The 16999-nt window shown below is 34.7% G+C and overlaps 2 protein-coding genes across 3 annotated transcripts; both read right to left on the reverse strand.

The window, feature by feature from the left end:
- Nucleotides 1–1983: 1983 nt before the first annotated feature.
- LOC137020239 (interferon alpha-inducible protein 27-like protein 2A) lies at nt 1984–10598 on the reverse strand. Of its 2 annotated transcripts, none has more exons than XM_067385506.1 (4): nt 10463–10598; nt 6767–6802; nt 6526–6683; nt 1984–6398 (listed from the first exon to the last, which is right to left on the reverse strand). In XM_067385506.1, exons 1-4 carry the CDS (start codon nt 10470–10472, stop codon nt 6330–6332), a joined length of 273 nt encoding a protein of 90 aa, XP_067241607.1. In that variant the 5' UTR covers nt 10473–10598; the 3' UTR covers nt 1984–6329. The 2 variants fall into 2 exon arrangements, with proteins under 2 accessions (XP_067241607.1, XP_067241605.1); XM_067385504.1 differs by having other exon boundaries at nt 6522–6683.
- Nucleotides 10599–11950: 1352 nt separating this feature from the next.
- LOC137020240 (interferon alpha-inducible protein 27-like protein 2A) lies at nt 11951–15942 on the reverse strand. The gene is made up of 4 exons (XM_067385507.1): nt 15814–15942; nt 15688–15723; nt 13273–13434; nt 11951–13040 (listed from the first exon to the last, which is right to left on the reverse strand). The coding sequence occupies exons 1-4, from the start codon at nt 15827–15829 to the stop codon at nt 12931–12933; spliced, it is 324 nt and encodes a 107-aa protein (XP_067241608.1). The 5' UTR covers nt 15830–15942; the 3' UTR covers nt 11951–12930.
- Nucleotides 15943–16999: the final 1057 nt, after the last annotated feature.

Genomic DNA, 16999 nt, shown 5'->3' on the forward strand with positions numbered 1-16999 from the left:
TTTCCTTCAATGAATGGTTAGATTTTTGCTCATTTTATAAAGATCAAAAGGATAAACAATGCAGATTTATTTTTATAGTCATCTTTGATATTTACCAAGGGTGCCAATAATTTTGACCACCACTGTATGTATTTTTACATTTCTTTGTCTGTATGGTAATGAGGAGGGCGTGGTTTACCTCAGACATATCAATCGAGCTCAGAGTAGGCGAGAGCGAAGCGTTGAGGCCACTATGACACCTTGTGGTGTGCCCGAAATACAAGAAGTATATCCTACTGATGTTGATACTGGGATGAATGATTGGTATGGAAGTAAATTAATGCCAAATGTTTTTGAAATAAAAAGCTTGTTGAATTGCTCTAACTGAAAAAAAAATATGCATTACATTAGCTGTACTTGCATTTAGATGCACTGTATTTTTAAGGCTTGCATTTTTATGGGATGGAATTCAACACAGTCGTATATTTAAGCTGTGAATATTTCAATTAAAAATATTTCACACACATTTTCATTATTAAAAATTAAATAATTCATATCCACATTTCAAATTTCACTTCCAAGATATTTATTCTGTTTAAAAATACAACCTATAAAATTCGACTAGCAATTTTCAGTCCATTTTATTTCAATTTACAAATTCGCTTCCACAAATTCAGTGGCTCAAATTCGGCAGAAAATTCAACATTTCACATCCGGGAACTGCAGGAAGAGCAGTAGAGTGCCGATGCATCATCTCTATCTGCTGTTAGTCTTCTTCACCAGCAGGTGCCGCTAGCGGCTGTTTAAGACGAGATCACGGCTAGTAAGTCATCATTCATTCATAAAAACGGATTTACAGAAATGGAGCAAGTGGTAAGTGAATGTGTGATGATTATCAGGGCCAGTATAAATGCAGAAAAGCTGATAAAGACACAAAAGCTGCATTTATGTTTAATTCAGTGTATATACGCTTACTTTCCCAGTGTAGCTACAGCTTTCTCTACAGTGAACAAGATAACGTTATTGCCCGATGCTGGTGTATAGATCAAACGTTAAATCTGAGATAGACATATATTTTTCTCTGTTGTTTAGTTTCCTTAACTTTATATCGCGGCGCTGTGTTGTAATACTAGGGCTTCCCTCATCCGTCATAGCTGCCATCAGGACATATAAACTCTTAACACAGCTTAATGGACTCGTACAGTGATATAAAAGACCAAACTCGCACCTCATTTGTGATGTAGGTTAGACTATATAGGCTCCAAGAAAGCAGATACTGGCATAAAGTTGATTTGACGCTGAACGTTTGATTATGATATTCGCAAATTTAGGGACCGTCTCTAAAGTTACGACATTCTGTATTCACGTTTCTACCTTCTACCAAACTCTTGTAGACACACATGCACATATACATATTCAAACACACCCCACTCAAAGTACATGCATATATACTATTTTTTTTTTTTTTTTTTTACACGTTCATCACACAATTTTTTTTTTACTTTGTTCATTTTTTATTTTACCTGATCATAGATTATCCTGCTTATACAAATTTTAAATTAAATTTAGAAATAAAATTAACTAAGTAGAACTAATTGTGTGATGAATGTGTAAAAAAAGAAAAAGTATATGTGCATGTACTTTGAGTTGAGTGTGTTTGAATATGTGTGTGTGTGTGTGTGTGTGTGTGTGTGTGTGAGAGAGAGAGAGAGAGAGAGAGAGAGAGAGAGAAGGGTGCATCACTCTTCGACCTGGCACCTATAGATGAACACTTCACAGGTAGTTTTGGTGATTGTAAATCATTCTCATCAAATGCTATTGAGCTTTAAATTATGGCATTTTTTTGTATGATCCAATACAGTAGTGAAATACATAGCAATCTTTACATATTACTTGACAGATTATTTGGAAACACTTTACAGTAAGGTTCATAATGTATTAACTAATGTGAACTATCCATGAGCAACACATTTGTTGTTGTATTTGTTAATCTAGGGCTGGACGATATGGCCAAAATTTATATCACGATATAATTCTTAATTTCGGTCGATACGATATAATTCCGATATCGATATGAACTATATAATAGCCTCAGAAAAACTGCCAAGAACGGCCACAACGTCTGAAAAATGAATTTGCCAAATCTATGAAATTTCTTCCTATAAAACTATATAATATTTAAGAAATAAAAACAGTACAAATAAATGTATGTTCAGCTTTTATTTGTATTTAGCCTTCATACAAACATAAAAAATAAACATAAGACTCACTCACTTTTGTAATATTAATATCTTTAACATTAAACTATAATGTAGGCGGATTTTATTATCCTTAATATAGATTAAAACAAAAGTGCTTCAGCCAAGATAAAGATTGTGAACAGTAAAAACAGAAAAAAACAGTGAGAAACAACAAAAACACATTGCTGGGGCAGGAACATTGTTGAGTGTTGATGACACTAGGGGTGCAATGGTTCAAATTGCTCATGGTTCGGTTCGTCTCATGGTTTTAGGGTCACGGTTTCGGTACGTGCTATTAGCACATACCGAACCGTACCGAAACCGTGACCCTAAAAATTAGGGATGTCCCGATCACGTTTTTTTGCCCTCGAGTCCGAGTCATTTGATTTTGAGTATCTGCCGATACCGAGTCCCGATCCGATACTTAATAGCCTACGTAAAAAAGAATAAAGAAGAGCGAAAAACAGATCCAGAAACAGTGCTTTTCAGGTTTTTCAGGTATCTAACAGTTTTCAAATAGTAATCAAATATAAAATATCACTGCATATTATCTTTACTGTATAAAATAAATAAAGATTCATCATTATTGAAGTTACAAAAACTATTCAGTCAAGAGCAGTGAGTAATTTCTTTGTTATTTGTTGTTTGATTTAACATTAAATACAGGCAGCAGGAATAGTTGATTTCCCTTTAAGACATGCACCATCCAGTACATACTGTTCCACATGCGCTGTCTTTCTCGACTAATATACGCTCACTTAAGACATAACCGACTATGTTTGCTAGGATACTCGCTAGGACGGGCATGTTGACAATTTTTGTATGAATGTGGCCGCCGAAGCGCAAGACTTGAAAGAGAATGAGTTAGTTTAAAAACAGACAGCAACGTGTGCTGTTCAGGTCTCACCTGCGCTCGCGCGCTATCAACACCCGGGTGATGACGGCGTAAATGACTGGACATTAGAGCAGACGGCACCAGCTGTTAACAGTTTACAAAGAGTGACTGTTTTGTCCACGCTTTCTGATTATCGTTGTTGTAACGTTTTGTGCATCCATCGACTGAAACATACATTATCTGAACTCTGTCTGTTTTCCACGTTGCTATTTTAAACAAACCATATTAACCAATAGATGCGTCGTCATTCGAGATGGACCGCAGTGCAAGTGCGGTCCGTAAGTGGAGAACGGTGTGGTTCGATTTTTTTTACCGAGAACCGTTGCACCCCTAATACATATATATCCGAGTCCTGATCGGGAGGTAATGTCCGATTCCGATCGAGTCTGAAACCACATGATCGGGCCCGATTTCCGATCACGTGATCGGATCTGGACATCCCTACTAAAAATAAGACTACTGTCAAATAAAAATAAAGAAAATAAGAACGAGCAAATAAGTACATCACAAATAAGTACAATAAAGCAAATATTCAAATAGAATAAACAGTGCTTTTCAGGTTTTCAGGTATCTAACTGCAGTTTTCAGGTACAGAATGGATAAAGTAATCAAATATAAAATAACACTGCACATTATTTTTACTGTATAAAATAAATAAAGATGAATCATTATTGAAGTTACAAAAACTATTCAGTCAAGAGCAGTGAGTGATTTCTTTGTTATTTGTTGTTTGATTTAACATTAAAAACAGGCAGCAGGAATAGTTTTTTTCCCCCTATAAGACATGCACGATCCAGTAGCTACATAATATACTGTTACACATGCGATGTCTTTCTCGACTAATATATGTTCACTTAAGACATAACCGACTATGTTTGCTAGGATACTCGCCAAGACGGGCATGTTGACTTAATTTTTGCATGAATTTGTCCGCCGAAGCGCAAGACTTGAAAGAGAAATTAGTATTTGCGCTGTCTGAAATAAGTGTGCGCTGTCACAAATCTTCTCACAGCGCGTGCAAGTTCTCTTTCGCGTCTTGTTCTTGAAGGTTTAAATCAGCAAAGCTTAAATGAGTTTAGTTTAAACCGATAGCATCGTGTGCTGTTCAGGTCTCACCTGCGCTCGCGCGCTATCAACACCCGGGTGATGACGGCGTAAACATTAGAGCACACGGCACTCGCTGTTAACAGTTTACAAAGAGTGACTGTTTTGTCCACGCTTTTTGATTATCGTTGTTGTAACGTTTTGCACATCCATCGACTGAAACATACATTATCTGAACTCTGTCTGTTTTCCATGTTGCTATTTTAAACAAACCATATTAACGCTGAGCACTGGCTGATGGCTGCGTGTCTCTGTGGTGTACGTCATCACGCCAATGGCCAATCGAGTTCTGCTCTTTCTAACGGCTGCGCCTCAAGTAAGTGAGAAATGTTGTAATGTATATATCGAAATACCGGAAATGTGTTTAAAAATCATATCACCGTTATCGAAAAAAATTATATCGCGATATATATTGATATTGAATTATTGTCCAGCCCTATGTTAATCTTTGTTAACGTTAATAAAAATACAGCAGTTCATTGTTCATGTTACTTCACTGTGCATTAACTAAAGTTGACAAATACAACTCTTGATTTTAATAATGTATTAGTAAATGCTGGAATTAACATTAACAAAGATTAGTAAGTGCTGTAGAAGTGCAGTTCATTGTTCGTTCATATCAACTATTTAATATAAAGTGTTACCTTTTATTTTAATAAACATCAAAAATCTAAAAGGTTTGCATTATACCTGACACCTAGATGAACAATTTACAGTTGGTTTTGTGACTAAGTCATTCTCTTTAAATGCTATTGAAGGTAGAAACGTGAATATATAATGTTGTAACTTTAGAGACGGTCCCTAAATTTGCGAATATCATAATCAAACGTTCAGCGTCAAATCAACTTAATGCCAGTATCTGCTTTCTTGGAGCCTATATAGTCTAACCTACATCACAAATGAGGTGCGAGTTTGGTCTTTTATATCACTGTACGAGTCCATTAAGCTGTGTTAAGAGTTTATATGTCCTGATGGCAGCTATGACGGATGAGGGAAGCCCTAGTATTACAACACAGCGCCGCGATATAAAGTTAAGGAAACTAAACAGAGAAAAATATATGTCTATCTCAGATTTAACGTTTGATCTATACACCAGCATCGGGCAATAACGTTATCTTGTTCACTGTAGAGAAAGCTGTAGCTACACTGGGAAAGTAAGCGTATATACACTGAATTAAACATAAATGCAGCTTTTGTGTCTTTATCAGCTTTTCTGCATTTATACTGGCCCTGATAATCATCACACATTCACTTACCGCTTGCTCCATTTCTGTAAATCTGTTTTTATGAATGATGACTTACTAGCCGTGATCTCGTCTTAAACAGCCGCTAGCGGCACCTGCTGGTGAAGCAGACTAACAGCAGATAGAGATGATGCATCGGCACTCTACTGCTCTTCCTGCAGTTCCCGGATGTGAAATGTTGAATTTTCTGCCGAATTTGAGCCACTGAATTTGTGGAAGCGAATTTGTAAAGCGAAATAAAATGGACTGAAAATTGCTAGTTGAATTTTATAGGTTGTATTTTTAAACAGAATGAATATTTTGGAAGTGAAATCTAAAAGGTGAATATGAATTATTGAATTTTTAATAATGAAAATGTGTGTGAAATATTTTTAATTGAAATATTCACAGCCTAAATATACGACCATGTTGAATTTCAGCCCATAAAAATGCAAGCCTTAAAAATACAGTGCATCTAAATGCAAGTACAGCTAATGTAATGCATATTTTTTTCAAATAGTGCAATTCAAAAAGCTTTTTATTTCAAAAACATTTGGCATTATTTTACTTCCATAGATTGGGTAGTATGGCCAAAATCTTCTATCACGGGTTAAGTCAAATAATCACCCTAACTGTAGGCCTACTGTGTAACATGGATAGGCTACTCTTTATTCCGGACATGGTGCAGGTGCATACAGTTATTATAAGACTACACAAAGTGCTCACACAAATACATTGTCATCATCAGTTATTAAATGACAGTCTATTTTGGCATAAGCTCTTTGGTCGTCAGCAAATTCATCATCTCTTCCTCCTCCTCTTCATCGTCTTCGTCATCAGACGAAGGTGGACTCTTGGAATGAGAAAGCAAATCTGCAGCTCCACCTACTACAGCACCTGCTGCTGCACCCACAGATGCCACGACTGCGGCCGCACATGCAGACAGTCCAGCAGCACCTGACCAGGGACAACATTAAAAGGAGGAGACAATCTTTAAATCGCCAAAAGACATTAATATGTTCTTGAATGTTTATAGAAAGACTATTACAATTTCCTTTTAAACTTTTAATAAAAAAATACCTGCCGACTGGAGGAGCGCGACCAAACTTCCTGCAGCCACACCGCCCCCGTTGGCGATGGCTGCTGATGACATCATGCTGGCAGCCATAGAACCTGCTGCTATACCAGCAGAGGTGAATCCAGCCATGGTGAGCGCCACCGGAGCCAATGCAACTGATCCAACTAATTGATGGAAACAGCAATAACTATCTTCTGTACAACTGATATGTTTTCATTTGAAGAAACAGTCCTCAGAATAACTTTACCTGCCCCAGCTGTAACCCCAATTATGGTGAACAGTCCTGAAAAAGAATAAACCTGATGAAATCACTGAAGAATTTGTTTACAGCCAAGTCTGTACATTCCCTGAATTATATATGAATTCTTAAATGTTCATTGATTAGCCTACTACCTGACAAAAAATGCATTTGAATAGGTTTAGAGCGATAGGCTGGATAGTACTAAATAATATCTACCCAGTAAATGGTCTAACTGCATCTTTTTGCTGATGTACGAAGTTATAGCCTACTGTAAAATGTACAATGTCAGTTATTTTATAACACAGTCCTTTTAGAAAAATCTTATTATAAGATTTCTTAGTTGCTTAAAACGGATAGTTCCGGTCCTTGATTCGTTAATTTTTTCTTTGATAACAAGAACGAGTGGTATACATACAAAGATCGACTTCCATAAAACCAGAGCCATAGAGAGAGGCTACAAGGTTCTACATAAAACAAAACACAAATAGACAACGGTCCTTGATTATGATTGGTTGAGTCGCGTTCGAAGCCATTGTATTTTTGTAGAGTAGGCTATTATTTTACATTACAAATGTGCATGGGCTAATATTAAAATAAATACTTTATGGACTAATATTTTCTGCTCAGCATTGTGCCTAACGGTTTTAAATACACTGTAAACCACGGCTTCTTGCTTTATTAAAGGGGACCTATAATGCCCCTTTACAAGATGTAATATAAGTCTCTGGTGTCCCCAGAATGTGTCTGTGAAGTTTCAGCTCAAAATACCCCACAGATCATTTATTATAGCTTGTCAAATTTGCCCCTATTTGGGTGTGAGCAAAAACACGCAATTTTTTGTGTGTGTCCCTTTAAATGCAAATGAGCTGCTGCTTCCAGACGCTTTCCACAAGAGGGCGGAGCTTTTAACAGCTCGCGCTTTGGTTGCTCAACAAAGTTGGAGAATCTCACGCAGCGAAAATGAAGTTTTTCAGTAATGGTGTTCAGCCATTCACACGGGGTGTCAGTGTCAACGCTTGATGGAGGACGTGTTTGCATAGGGGGATCTGATTGGATGACGCCTGTGTTGACACTTGAAAAGTTGAGAAATCTTCAATTTCTGCCACTTGCAACACGGTTGAAGCGACACGACGGAACCCACAATTTAGTTCGGCAACGCATGACGTCACCCATTCAAAGTAAATGAAAAGCGTTAATGCCGGCGCCCCGTGTGAATGCAGCGTTAGATAGTTTAAACCGGAGTCGGACACTGATGGAGAGACTGAAGATGCTCGTTGTAGTCCCTACCAGCCGTTTGTTTTAGTCCTTGAACAGAATTCTTTAAAAGAAAATATTTCCCTTTGTGTGTTGTAACTTTGCAGATGTTGTTTATGCTCTAACAGTAAAAAAAAAAAAAAAAAAAAAAAAATCATAACCAACCACCCCTTTAAACCGTAAAGGCATCTTGTTACTGTTATATTGTTTATATATTTTCTACTTTTTCAAATATTAACCACGTTTGAACATTAAAATTATGAAACTTATGAAGCATATTTTGCAACGATTTTTGCAGAGTAAATAGTACTTTATACAATAATAGCAAATTTCGGTAACACTTTACAATAACAGTACATGAATAACCATGAACTAATACCTGAGTTAATAGTAACTTCAACATGAACTCAAGATTAGTTAAGATATGAACTAATGAAGAGTGATCCTTAACTACGACAGGAGTCATAGGGATTCATGCATGAAAACAGAAGCCTTAACTATGCGTTAATACATGTTTGATAATTAATGCATTAATTAACATTTAGGGTAAACTAAATCAAACAGTCTCTTTAAGAAGGAATAATACATATTTGGACTTTGAAATAAATTTAAACAATTTATTATTGTCAGAATTTAAACTACTGACATCAGCAGCTTCATTATAAACATCACTGAAAGGCACATGATTAGTTTGCCATTATTTTCACTTATCCTCCTTATCAAACATATAAAATACTAAATGCACTATTTATCTTAAAAGGTCTTAACATGTTTTGTGATATTCTTTCCTATCAAACTAAACTACTGTGACTTACATCAGTTCCTTAGGAATCGGTTCCCGAAAAAATAACCAAACAGGAAACATGAACTAAGGTCAGGGAGCGTTTGCTGGGATCAGATTCAGAAGTTCACTCTCCATCCAGACGCAGGCCGTGATCATACTGTACCTCCATTCTCTGACTTTTTGAAAAGTCACACAACATCACTTAACTGGGCTGAATACTCATATAGTTGTGTTAGTACAAGTGTATTTGATAGTAAGTTAATGATAATCATGAGCTGAATTTGGTAAGTTGTTAACAGTGAATTAAGTATGATTGTGCCCCCTCAAGTAAAGTCATGACATAAGTATACATTAACAAACCATTAGTTGATGTTAGTATATGCTTAGTTAATAATGAGTTAATTATGATTGTGCCCCCTCAAGTAAAGTCATGACATGATGCACATATCACACATCATTAACTAATATATGAATAAACACTATAGAGTGCCATCCTTATTCCTTTACACCCCGGTACAAAAAACAAAACAAAATAAAAAGTATTTGTATTTTACTTTTATTTATATAATTAAACATATATGAACTTGAAAGCAAGCCATAAACATACCTGTAAAGACACACATAAGGCACATTTACATGTAACATCGCGAGCGTCCACAAGCTAATGCTAATCAAAGCATATACATTTAAATGACAAAAATACAAATACAGTTAATAACTGCACATAACCTCCTGAAAACCCCAATAAAACATACATGTAAATATGTCTTTAATTATTAATTCGGCTTACCAAAGCAGTCAACATTTATTAGTTTAAAATGCCAGCAACACAACAAACGCACCAAGAGAACACCTAACGTGCGCCACTAATGAGTGTCCCGCCAGAAACAAACCCTACATACTTTAGTTCCGGGAATAAACTAGGCCTATGACTATTTAGCTATGACTAAATGTAAATGAACTATAAAAATCAGAAAACAGTTTAGATCAAATTAAATTTAATAGTGGTAGTTAGTCTATTTTCCACATTTGACTAGACAGATCTATGTAATTAATGGCTAAATAATCATGTGCCATTGCAATTATTTGTCACAAAGCTGCAGATGGCAGATTATGATATTACAGTGTAAATTATGACAGTATTAAATCACGTTTAATTCAAATTCAGAGTACTTCTTGTTTACTCTTATGGAGGTTGATTTATTTAGTTTACCCCTAAATGTTAATTAATGCATTAATTATCAAACATGTATTAATGCGTAGTTAAGGCTGCTGTTTTCATGCATGAATCCTTATGACTCCTGTCGTAGTTAAGGATCACTCTTCATTAGTTCATATCTTAACTAATCATGAGTTCATGTTGAAGTAACTATTAATTTATGTATTAGTTCATGGTTATTCATGTACTGTTATTGTAAAGTGTTACCCAAATTTATCCTAAAATCTCAAATATATGAATAATGTTAAGATTGAACATACATGTTGTTTATTTTTAATTATTAGGCTACATTTGTACATTAGCCTAACATCAATATGAGCCTAACATCCATTACTATCAATATGTATTTCTGTAAAATGTAAACGAATGTGAAAGGTACTGCAAAATGAGTTTACCTCCTGACACTTGCATAACATCTCATAAAAGCAAAGTTTGTGCTACTTACCACGTTTCATGATTTAGAAGATCTAACACAAGAGTTTGTACTACCGCTATATAATGCTGCGGACGGAATGACGTAAGAAAACCGAAACTGCTCACAGCTGTTCAGTTGGTTCAGTCAGTTACCGTTTCCCCTTCAGCGCACATGCGCAACATCACGACAAAACAACGTAATTTCCGTTGATCGGATTGTGTACTTTTTCATTGCGTGTGTCAGTTTTTAGTGTTATTATTACCTATTCTCCATCACCATAAAATACATTTCACGCTGTTTGTTAGATAATGTGCAATTACATACAGGCTTTTTATTTATAGAATATGTTTTAAAGAATCTTTTTACACTATAAAGAACCTTTTGTCCAATGGATGTTAAATGTTCTTAATGGAACCACAGATGCCAGTAAAGAACCATTTGTTTTACTGAACCCTTCTGGTCAACTTCAAAACTTTGCACTGAAACTTTATTTTCTCCATGATTAATGATGTGTTTTTGCTAATAAGCAAGTCACAGGTAATAAAATATCTGTAAAATAATTGTCAATAAAAGCATGCAAATTTTATTTTTCACATTGATGTATATAGGGACAGGAATTTCATATGTTAATTCATTTTAAAGTAGTACATTTACACATTCTATGATAAACTACTGAATATTAGTAATTCTGAACTTGATGACAGGATGTAAAAGTGCTTTTAGAAAGCAAACTTAAATTCATACATATAATACTCTACAATTAGACCAGATTTGACTGACTTGTGTGTCTTCAGCAAACAAAAAGAAGAAAAAAAGTGGTTTCTGTCTTGAAGATTTGCGTTTATGTATGTACAATTTGAACAAAATAAGATGAAGTATATTTGTTTTTCTGTAAATGCTCTTCTTTCCAATTAAAAAAACAAAACAAAAAACAAAAAGACATTTTCCCAAAGTAAAGAAAAATCTTTGTCAGTCTTTGTTCATAGGGAAAATCTTTCCACAATAATTTAAAGTATTGGCAAAGCCTAAATAAATGCACTATAGCCTCTGTATGTTTACAAAAAGAACAATTTGTGTATAAATACTAAAAAATAAATATAATAAGAAAGTATTAACTCGATGGCTAATTAAACAGGAAACTACTTATTAGTAATTTAGAACCTATTCGTGATCAACCGAACTTTCCTCCTGACAATATCAGAAACAAAAGCATTTCAATAAACTTTAACATTTGCGATTGACACACTTTCATAAAGATATCATAAACATATCAATCTATTAGAAGCAGCTGATGAAAAACAATATTCCCCCTGCACTGTTACAGTAGGGTCTAAAGGAGGTAAAATAGAGGGATCGGTCTAATAACTCCGGATGGTATGGAATCAAAGACAATAGTATTCTTTAGGGGTAATGGGAATGTTGAAAGGACTAAGAAATTCCTCATAGTTTAATAAATGGCCATTTACATTAAACAATTGACTTACAAGCAAAAACCAGTGCTGAAAGGAATTTGTTTTGATTCAATTTGTTTATTTATTTAATAGGGACAATCTTTTGCAATTAAAATATGAACATTAGTATGAAATACAAAATGTTAACAAGCCGGATTATATAGCAACATTGCTAATTTACATCTAGTCCCTAGGCACAAGGACACAATACTCAAATATCCATAAAACACTAATAGTCAAATACCCCAAACACATTATTAAAAAATACACAAGTAAAATGTTTACACATCTGGTTCAACATAAGCCACTTTTTAAGGTGATCTTTATATGTGTGATATGTACAACACTTTCTTAATGACCTGGGTAAGATATTTCAATAAATACTCCCCATTTCAGACAATACTTTTTGTCCAAAAGTCATTTGTCTATATAGCACCCAGCAATCCCCTCTAATGACAGACCTAATACCAATACCACAATCCATCTTCTTTTTTTTTTCTTTTATAAATTAATTGGTCCCACTTTATATTAAGTGGTCTTAACTGCTATGTAATTACATTTAAATTAACCATTTAATACAATGCACTTAATGTGTAAATACATGTTTTTACACTGTACTTATGTAAAAAAATACAATACTGCAATTAATTTCTGTAATTACATTTATAACTACACTGTTGACCCATCCCTGACATGTTAACCCACCCTTAAACCTACCCATACCACCAAACCTGTCCCTAACCTTATACCGCATCCATCTCAACAGCAGCAGAAAGTGTTTTGCAATACAATATGAACACAATAAGTACATTGTACTTATTTTTGACATAAGTACATAGTAGTTAAGGCCACTTAATATAAAATTGGACCAATTAATTAAATGTAGGTCATGCCAGACCATATATACCGAATCTCTCTGAAAAGTTGTGCTTGTATAACAGAGACCAGGCGAGAAGGACCTGCTTATGAAATTGAGATAATTTATTACAATTGCAAAGCTGCGCTGACTTTGTCAGTGTTTGTGATCAGAAGCTCGATGGACGTTTCTTATCTCCTCATCCTCTTCAACAAACCAACAGCTCCTCCTAACAGACCCCCTGCAGTGCCTCCCACTGATGCCACACCAGCTGTTGCAGCTGCAGACATACCAGCCGCACCTGAGGGCAAGGACAGCACACAAACACCTTATGACATCAATAACTGAAAGCCTTGACCCGTAAAACAGGTAAAAATATTTCATCTATATTAAACAGGTAGGCTACTATTATTTTATTAAAAAAATCAGTTACACCAGTAGCTTACAAGGCCTATTTATTTTAAATACAGGTTTGTTACATAGTTTTTCTCTTATTAAGGCATTTATAGTCTTAATGAAGGTTTAGTAAATACCTGCTGACTGGAGCAGCGCGACCAAACTTCCCGCAGCCACTCCGCCCCCGTTGGCGATGGCTGCTGATGACATCATGCCAGCTCCCAAAGAACCAGCCGTGATTCCTGCGGCGGAGAACCCAGCCATGGAGAGCGCAAACGGGGTCAAAATAACAGCACCAGCTAAACAACATGAAAATAAATAAATAATGCTAAGCATTTCTAAGGAAAATAGCATTTATCATTTAAATTATTGTACTAACAAGCATTTTCTTTATTAACCCTGCTGGTTTTGTTTTTTAAACCAGCCTGTTTGCTACTTTTTTTTTTTTTTTTTGCACAAAATACAGAGACGACCTGATTACAATATATACAATTTTGTATAAAATACACATATCAGAAATATGTTCAATGTCATCAGAATACAGAGGGGGAAAAAGAGTTTGCTAAAGAAAAAAGAAAAATAAGAGAAGACAGAAAAAGAACATGAGGATAAACTAGAAAATTGTTAGAGTACAAATTAAAGTAACTGCAAATTGAAGTCACTCTACTTGCTTTCTTATTTACTGAAAATGAGATGGTGTTGAGATACTTTTTAAATTCCTTAAAAAAGACAAGAAACATTGGTTTGTTACTGTTTTTCCCAAATCTAATTTTCAGCAGTAAAACAAATGTGTTTTAAAGCTTGTTGTTTTGTAGAACATCGCGGTTACATATAATATGAGAATAGTAAGGCCACAGTAGATAAGGAGTATGTGTACTTTAAGTAATATAATTATATTCTCAGAATGACAATTTGTTTTCAAACATAGTCTGTGAGGTAAAATGCCCCCTTCCCACTATCATGATTACTGTATAGTTACTCTGTTCTGAACATCAAACCCTTTGTTTTTCCAATCAAATGTAATCTAACTAGGTGGTTGAATAAAAATGTTTGGACTTTATATTTAAAGGGGTCATGATGTTTCCTGGGGTGCACTTATAATGTTAGTATGCTTTTTACATCAAAAATTTTCATAATTTAGAAATAAAAGGCATTTTTCCTACCCTGACTTTAGCTCTCTGATTGAACGCTCTGTTTTAAGGGGTGTGTCTGCTGTGAGACTCCAGTGTAAACGCCCACTGCTGTGATTGGCTAACGTCTTTCCATTTGAAATAGCCAAGTAGCCTATTACTCTCTCTTTTAGTACGTTTTTACTATTACAGCTCTCGAGGTTAACTAATTGTGAAAAGTGCTGCATTACATTTCGATCTATGGCATTATATTTAGATTGTGGCATGAACGGTTGCAGTGATGAACAGTGTAGTTGATTACAGACATGTTGAGCGCATGAAAGCAGTGACTCAATTTCAACTCAATTTCTGCACACTAAAAAATGCTTTCATCATCACTGTTTGATTGACAGCTCCAATGATTGCAAAGGGAGCGTTCTTTGATCGCTTTCTTTATATAATTTAATCACCATTTAAAAAGCAGATTATTTTCATCCTACTAAGAGAAACAACTGAAGTTTTTTTTATGTAAAATATCTTACTCAGGACAGTACTAAATAAAAAATAACATGCATTTTGAATGATTTCTCTTATTTTGTTAAAATTATTCACATTTTCAAAGATTCTGCAAGTGGTTCACATACTTTTTCCTGCAACTGTACATTGTTGAAAATAAATCACCATATTCCTAGCATTATCAATTAGGATATTTTGAAAGGTAATATTATTTTTGTCCTGTTGTATTGCTCTCCACATCTCACTAACATGCCAGTGGGTGGGGCTAACATTGGCACTGATTTCTTCTGCGGAGGCGGGGTTTCAGCTATCTATGACAGGCACATTCCAGGATCAGTCATTTAATGGGCCTGGTGTCAATAAAAGTTTTTATGGGTCTTAAAAGGAAGTTTTCAGTTCTGAAACTTACAAGATATTGTTATAGTATAATGACCTCTTATATATCAAGCTCAAGGAAAAGTTGATTTCTCAATTCATGACCCCTTTATAAATTAGCATCAGGTAGCTAGTTAGCTAGCCAGTTACCATCAGCTAACAATATTTTCAAATAAGATATTATGTTTTTGTAAATTATAGATTATATTCTTTTTAATTTTAAGTTAAAACTGCCTGTACTCTGATTTTGCTGTAAATGTATAAAGCAACTTGCTTTTTCAGACTGGGGGCATTTTACATATTTAATGTTTGTTAAAAGTCTAATAACATGAAAACGCTGGACATTTTTCATACTTGCTTTATAATTTATGTCATTGTCACTAAAACTATGATAGCTATACTGGACACATTTAACTTTTGTTTCACAGTCCATATGGGGGCGTTTTCCCCCACCCTATCCTATCCTACACCTGTCTGGATATTATTATTAATCATGTGTGAACTTGGCAAAACGAATATCTTATATCAGTATTTAGAATGTTTGCTACTCACCAGCCCCAGCTGTAACCCCAATGGCTGCGAATAGAGCTAAAATAAAAATATAAAGAATTTAAAAACAAACGATGAATGAAACAACAAAGGAGATACCTTTGCGTTGCGCCGTTTATGAAAACTCACCTTTTGGAAACGGCATGCTTTCGAAAAGTTTACAATAAATTAAACTACAGCGTGACAACAGCAGAATGACTTTTCATTCGGGAGACTTGTACTGCAGCTTAGGTTTTGAAGACTACACGCCCAAATGATTCACAAAACGAAACTGCAGCACTGCAAGAACAGGGCGCTTGGCGCCTCAGAATCCCGAAATTCTCCATTGAAGTACATTCGGGTTTGAAATACATGGGGGCGTTTTTTTTTTTTTTTTAGAGAAATATGTGCACTAAAGGGTATAATCTTTTACATTTATTAATAATTTAGTTTGTATCCACCTTTAACAATTAAAGCAGAAAAACGAAGCAGAAAGTTTGTTGATGTTTACTATGATGGTTTATTTGCTAATCACATCCGACCGTGATTGGCCGATCCCGAGAAGCGCTGAGAAAGGTAACAAGCATCACGCATCAACGCCATTTTGGAATAAAGATAAATGTATGCGTGTCTAAATAATAAGTAGCACAACTTTCCACTGAACAATATTTTCATTTTGGGGAAATTTTATATTCATAAATGTAAGTGCCTTAAAACAAAGCCATTGTTTTCCGTTTTTCAGAAAGAAAAGATTATGATTTTCTTATTTGTTTCCTTTTATAAAGTTGTGCTGTTCTTTAGTGATTGTATGTGATTTGTGATTTATTGTATGAAAACTATATATATTGTACTTGAGAGTTCTGCAATGTATTTTGTCATTTAATTTTCTAAAAGATAATCAGATACATACTGAAGGTACATGGGATAATATAAAATTAAATATGAATATAAATAATTAAAACAAAGCCATGTTTTCCGTTTTTCAGAAAGAAAAGATTATGATTTTCTTATTTGTTTCCTTTTATAGAGTTGTGCTGTTCTTTAGTAATTGTATGGGATTTTGTATTGCCTTATTGCAATTGTGTTTTTCTGTAAAACAAAAAAAAAAGTAGCTAAAAATTGCAGAATGGAAATCCACCTCGAAAACTATATATATTGTACTTGAGAGTTCTGCAATGTATTTTGTCATTTAATTTTATTTTCTAAAAGACAATCAGATACATACTGAAGGTACATGGGATAATATAAAATTAAATATGAATATAAATAATAGGCGGGAAATAATCGAACCATGTTGTTAGTATTCGTCTCCTAAAATGTCCACGCATGTGAATAT

Source organism: Chanodichthys erythropterus, chromosome 5 (assembly GCF_024489055.1).
Source record: "Chanodichthys erythropterus isolate Z2021 chromosome 5, ASM2448905v1, whole genome shotgun sequence".
Taxonomy (NCBI): Eukaryota; Metazoa; Chordata; class Actinopteri; order Cypriniformes; family Xenocyprididae; genus Chanodichthys; species Chanodichthys erythropterus.

Bases quoted from the DNA above. Each gene is read 5' to 3' on its own strand.
- LOC137020239 (XM_067385504.1), bottom strand. The intron at 6,684-6,766 runs GTAAAGTTATTC...TCCATCAATTAG, and splicing joins TGGGGTTACAGCTGGGGCAG to TTGGATCAGTTGCATTGGCT. The intron at 6,399-6,521 runs GTATTTTTTTAT...GTCCCTGGTCAG, and splicing joins CGCGCTCCTCCAGTCGGCAG to GTGCTGCTGGACTGTCTGCA.
- LOC137020240 (XM_067385507.1), bottom strand. The intron at 13,435-15,687 runs GTGAGTAGCAAA...CATGTTGTTTAG, and splicing joins TGGGGTTACAGCTGGGGCTG to CTGGTGCTGTTATTTTGACC. The intron at 13,041-13,272 runs GTATTTACTAAA...CCTTGCCCTCAG, and splicing joins CGCGCTGCTCCAGTCAGCAG to GTGCGGCTGGTATGTCTGCA.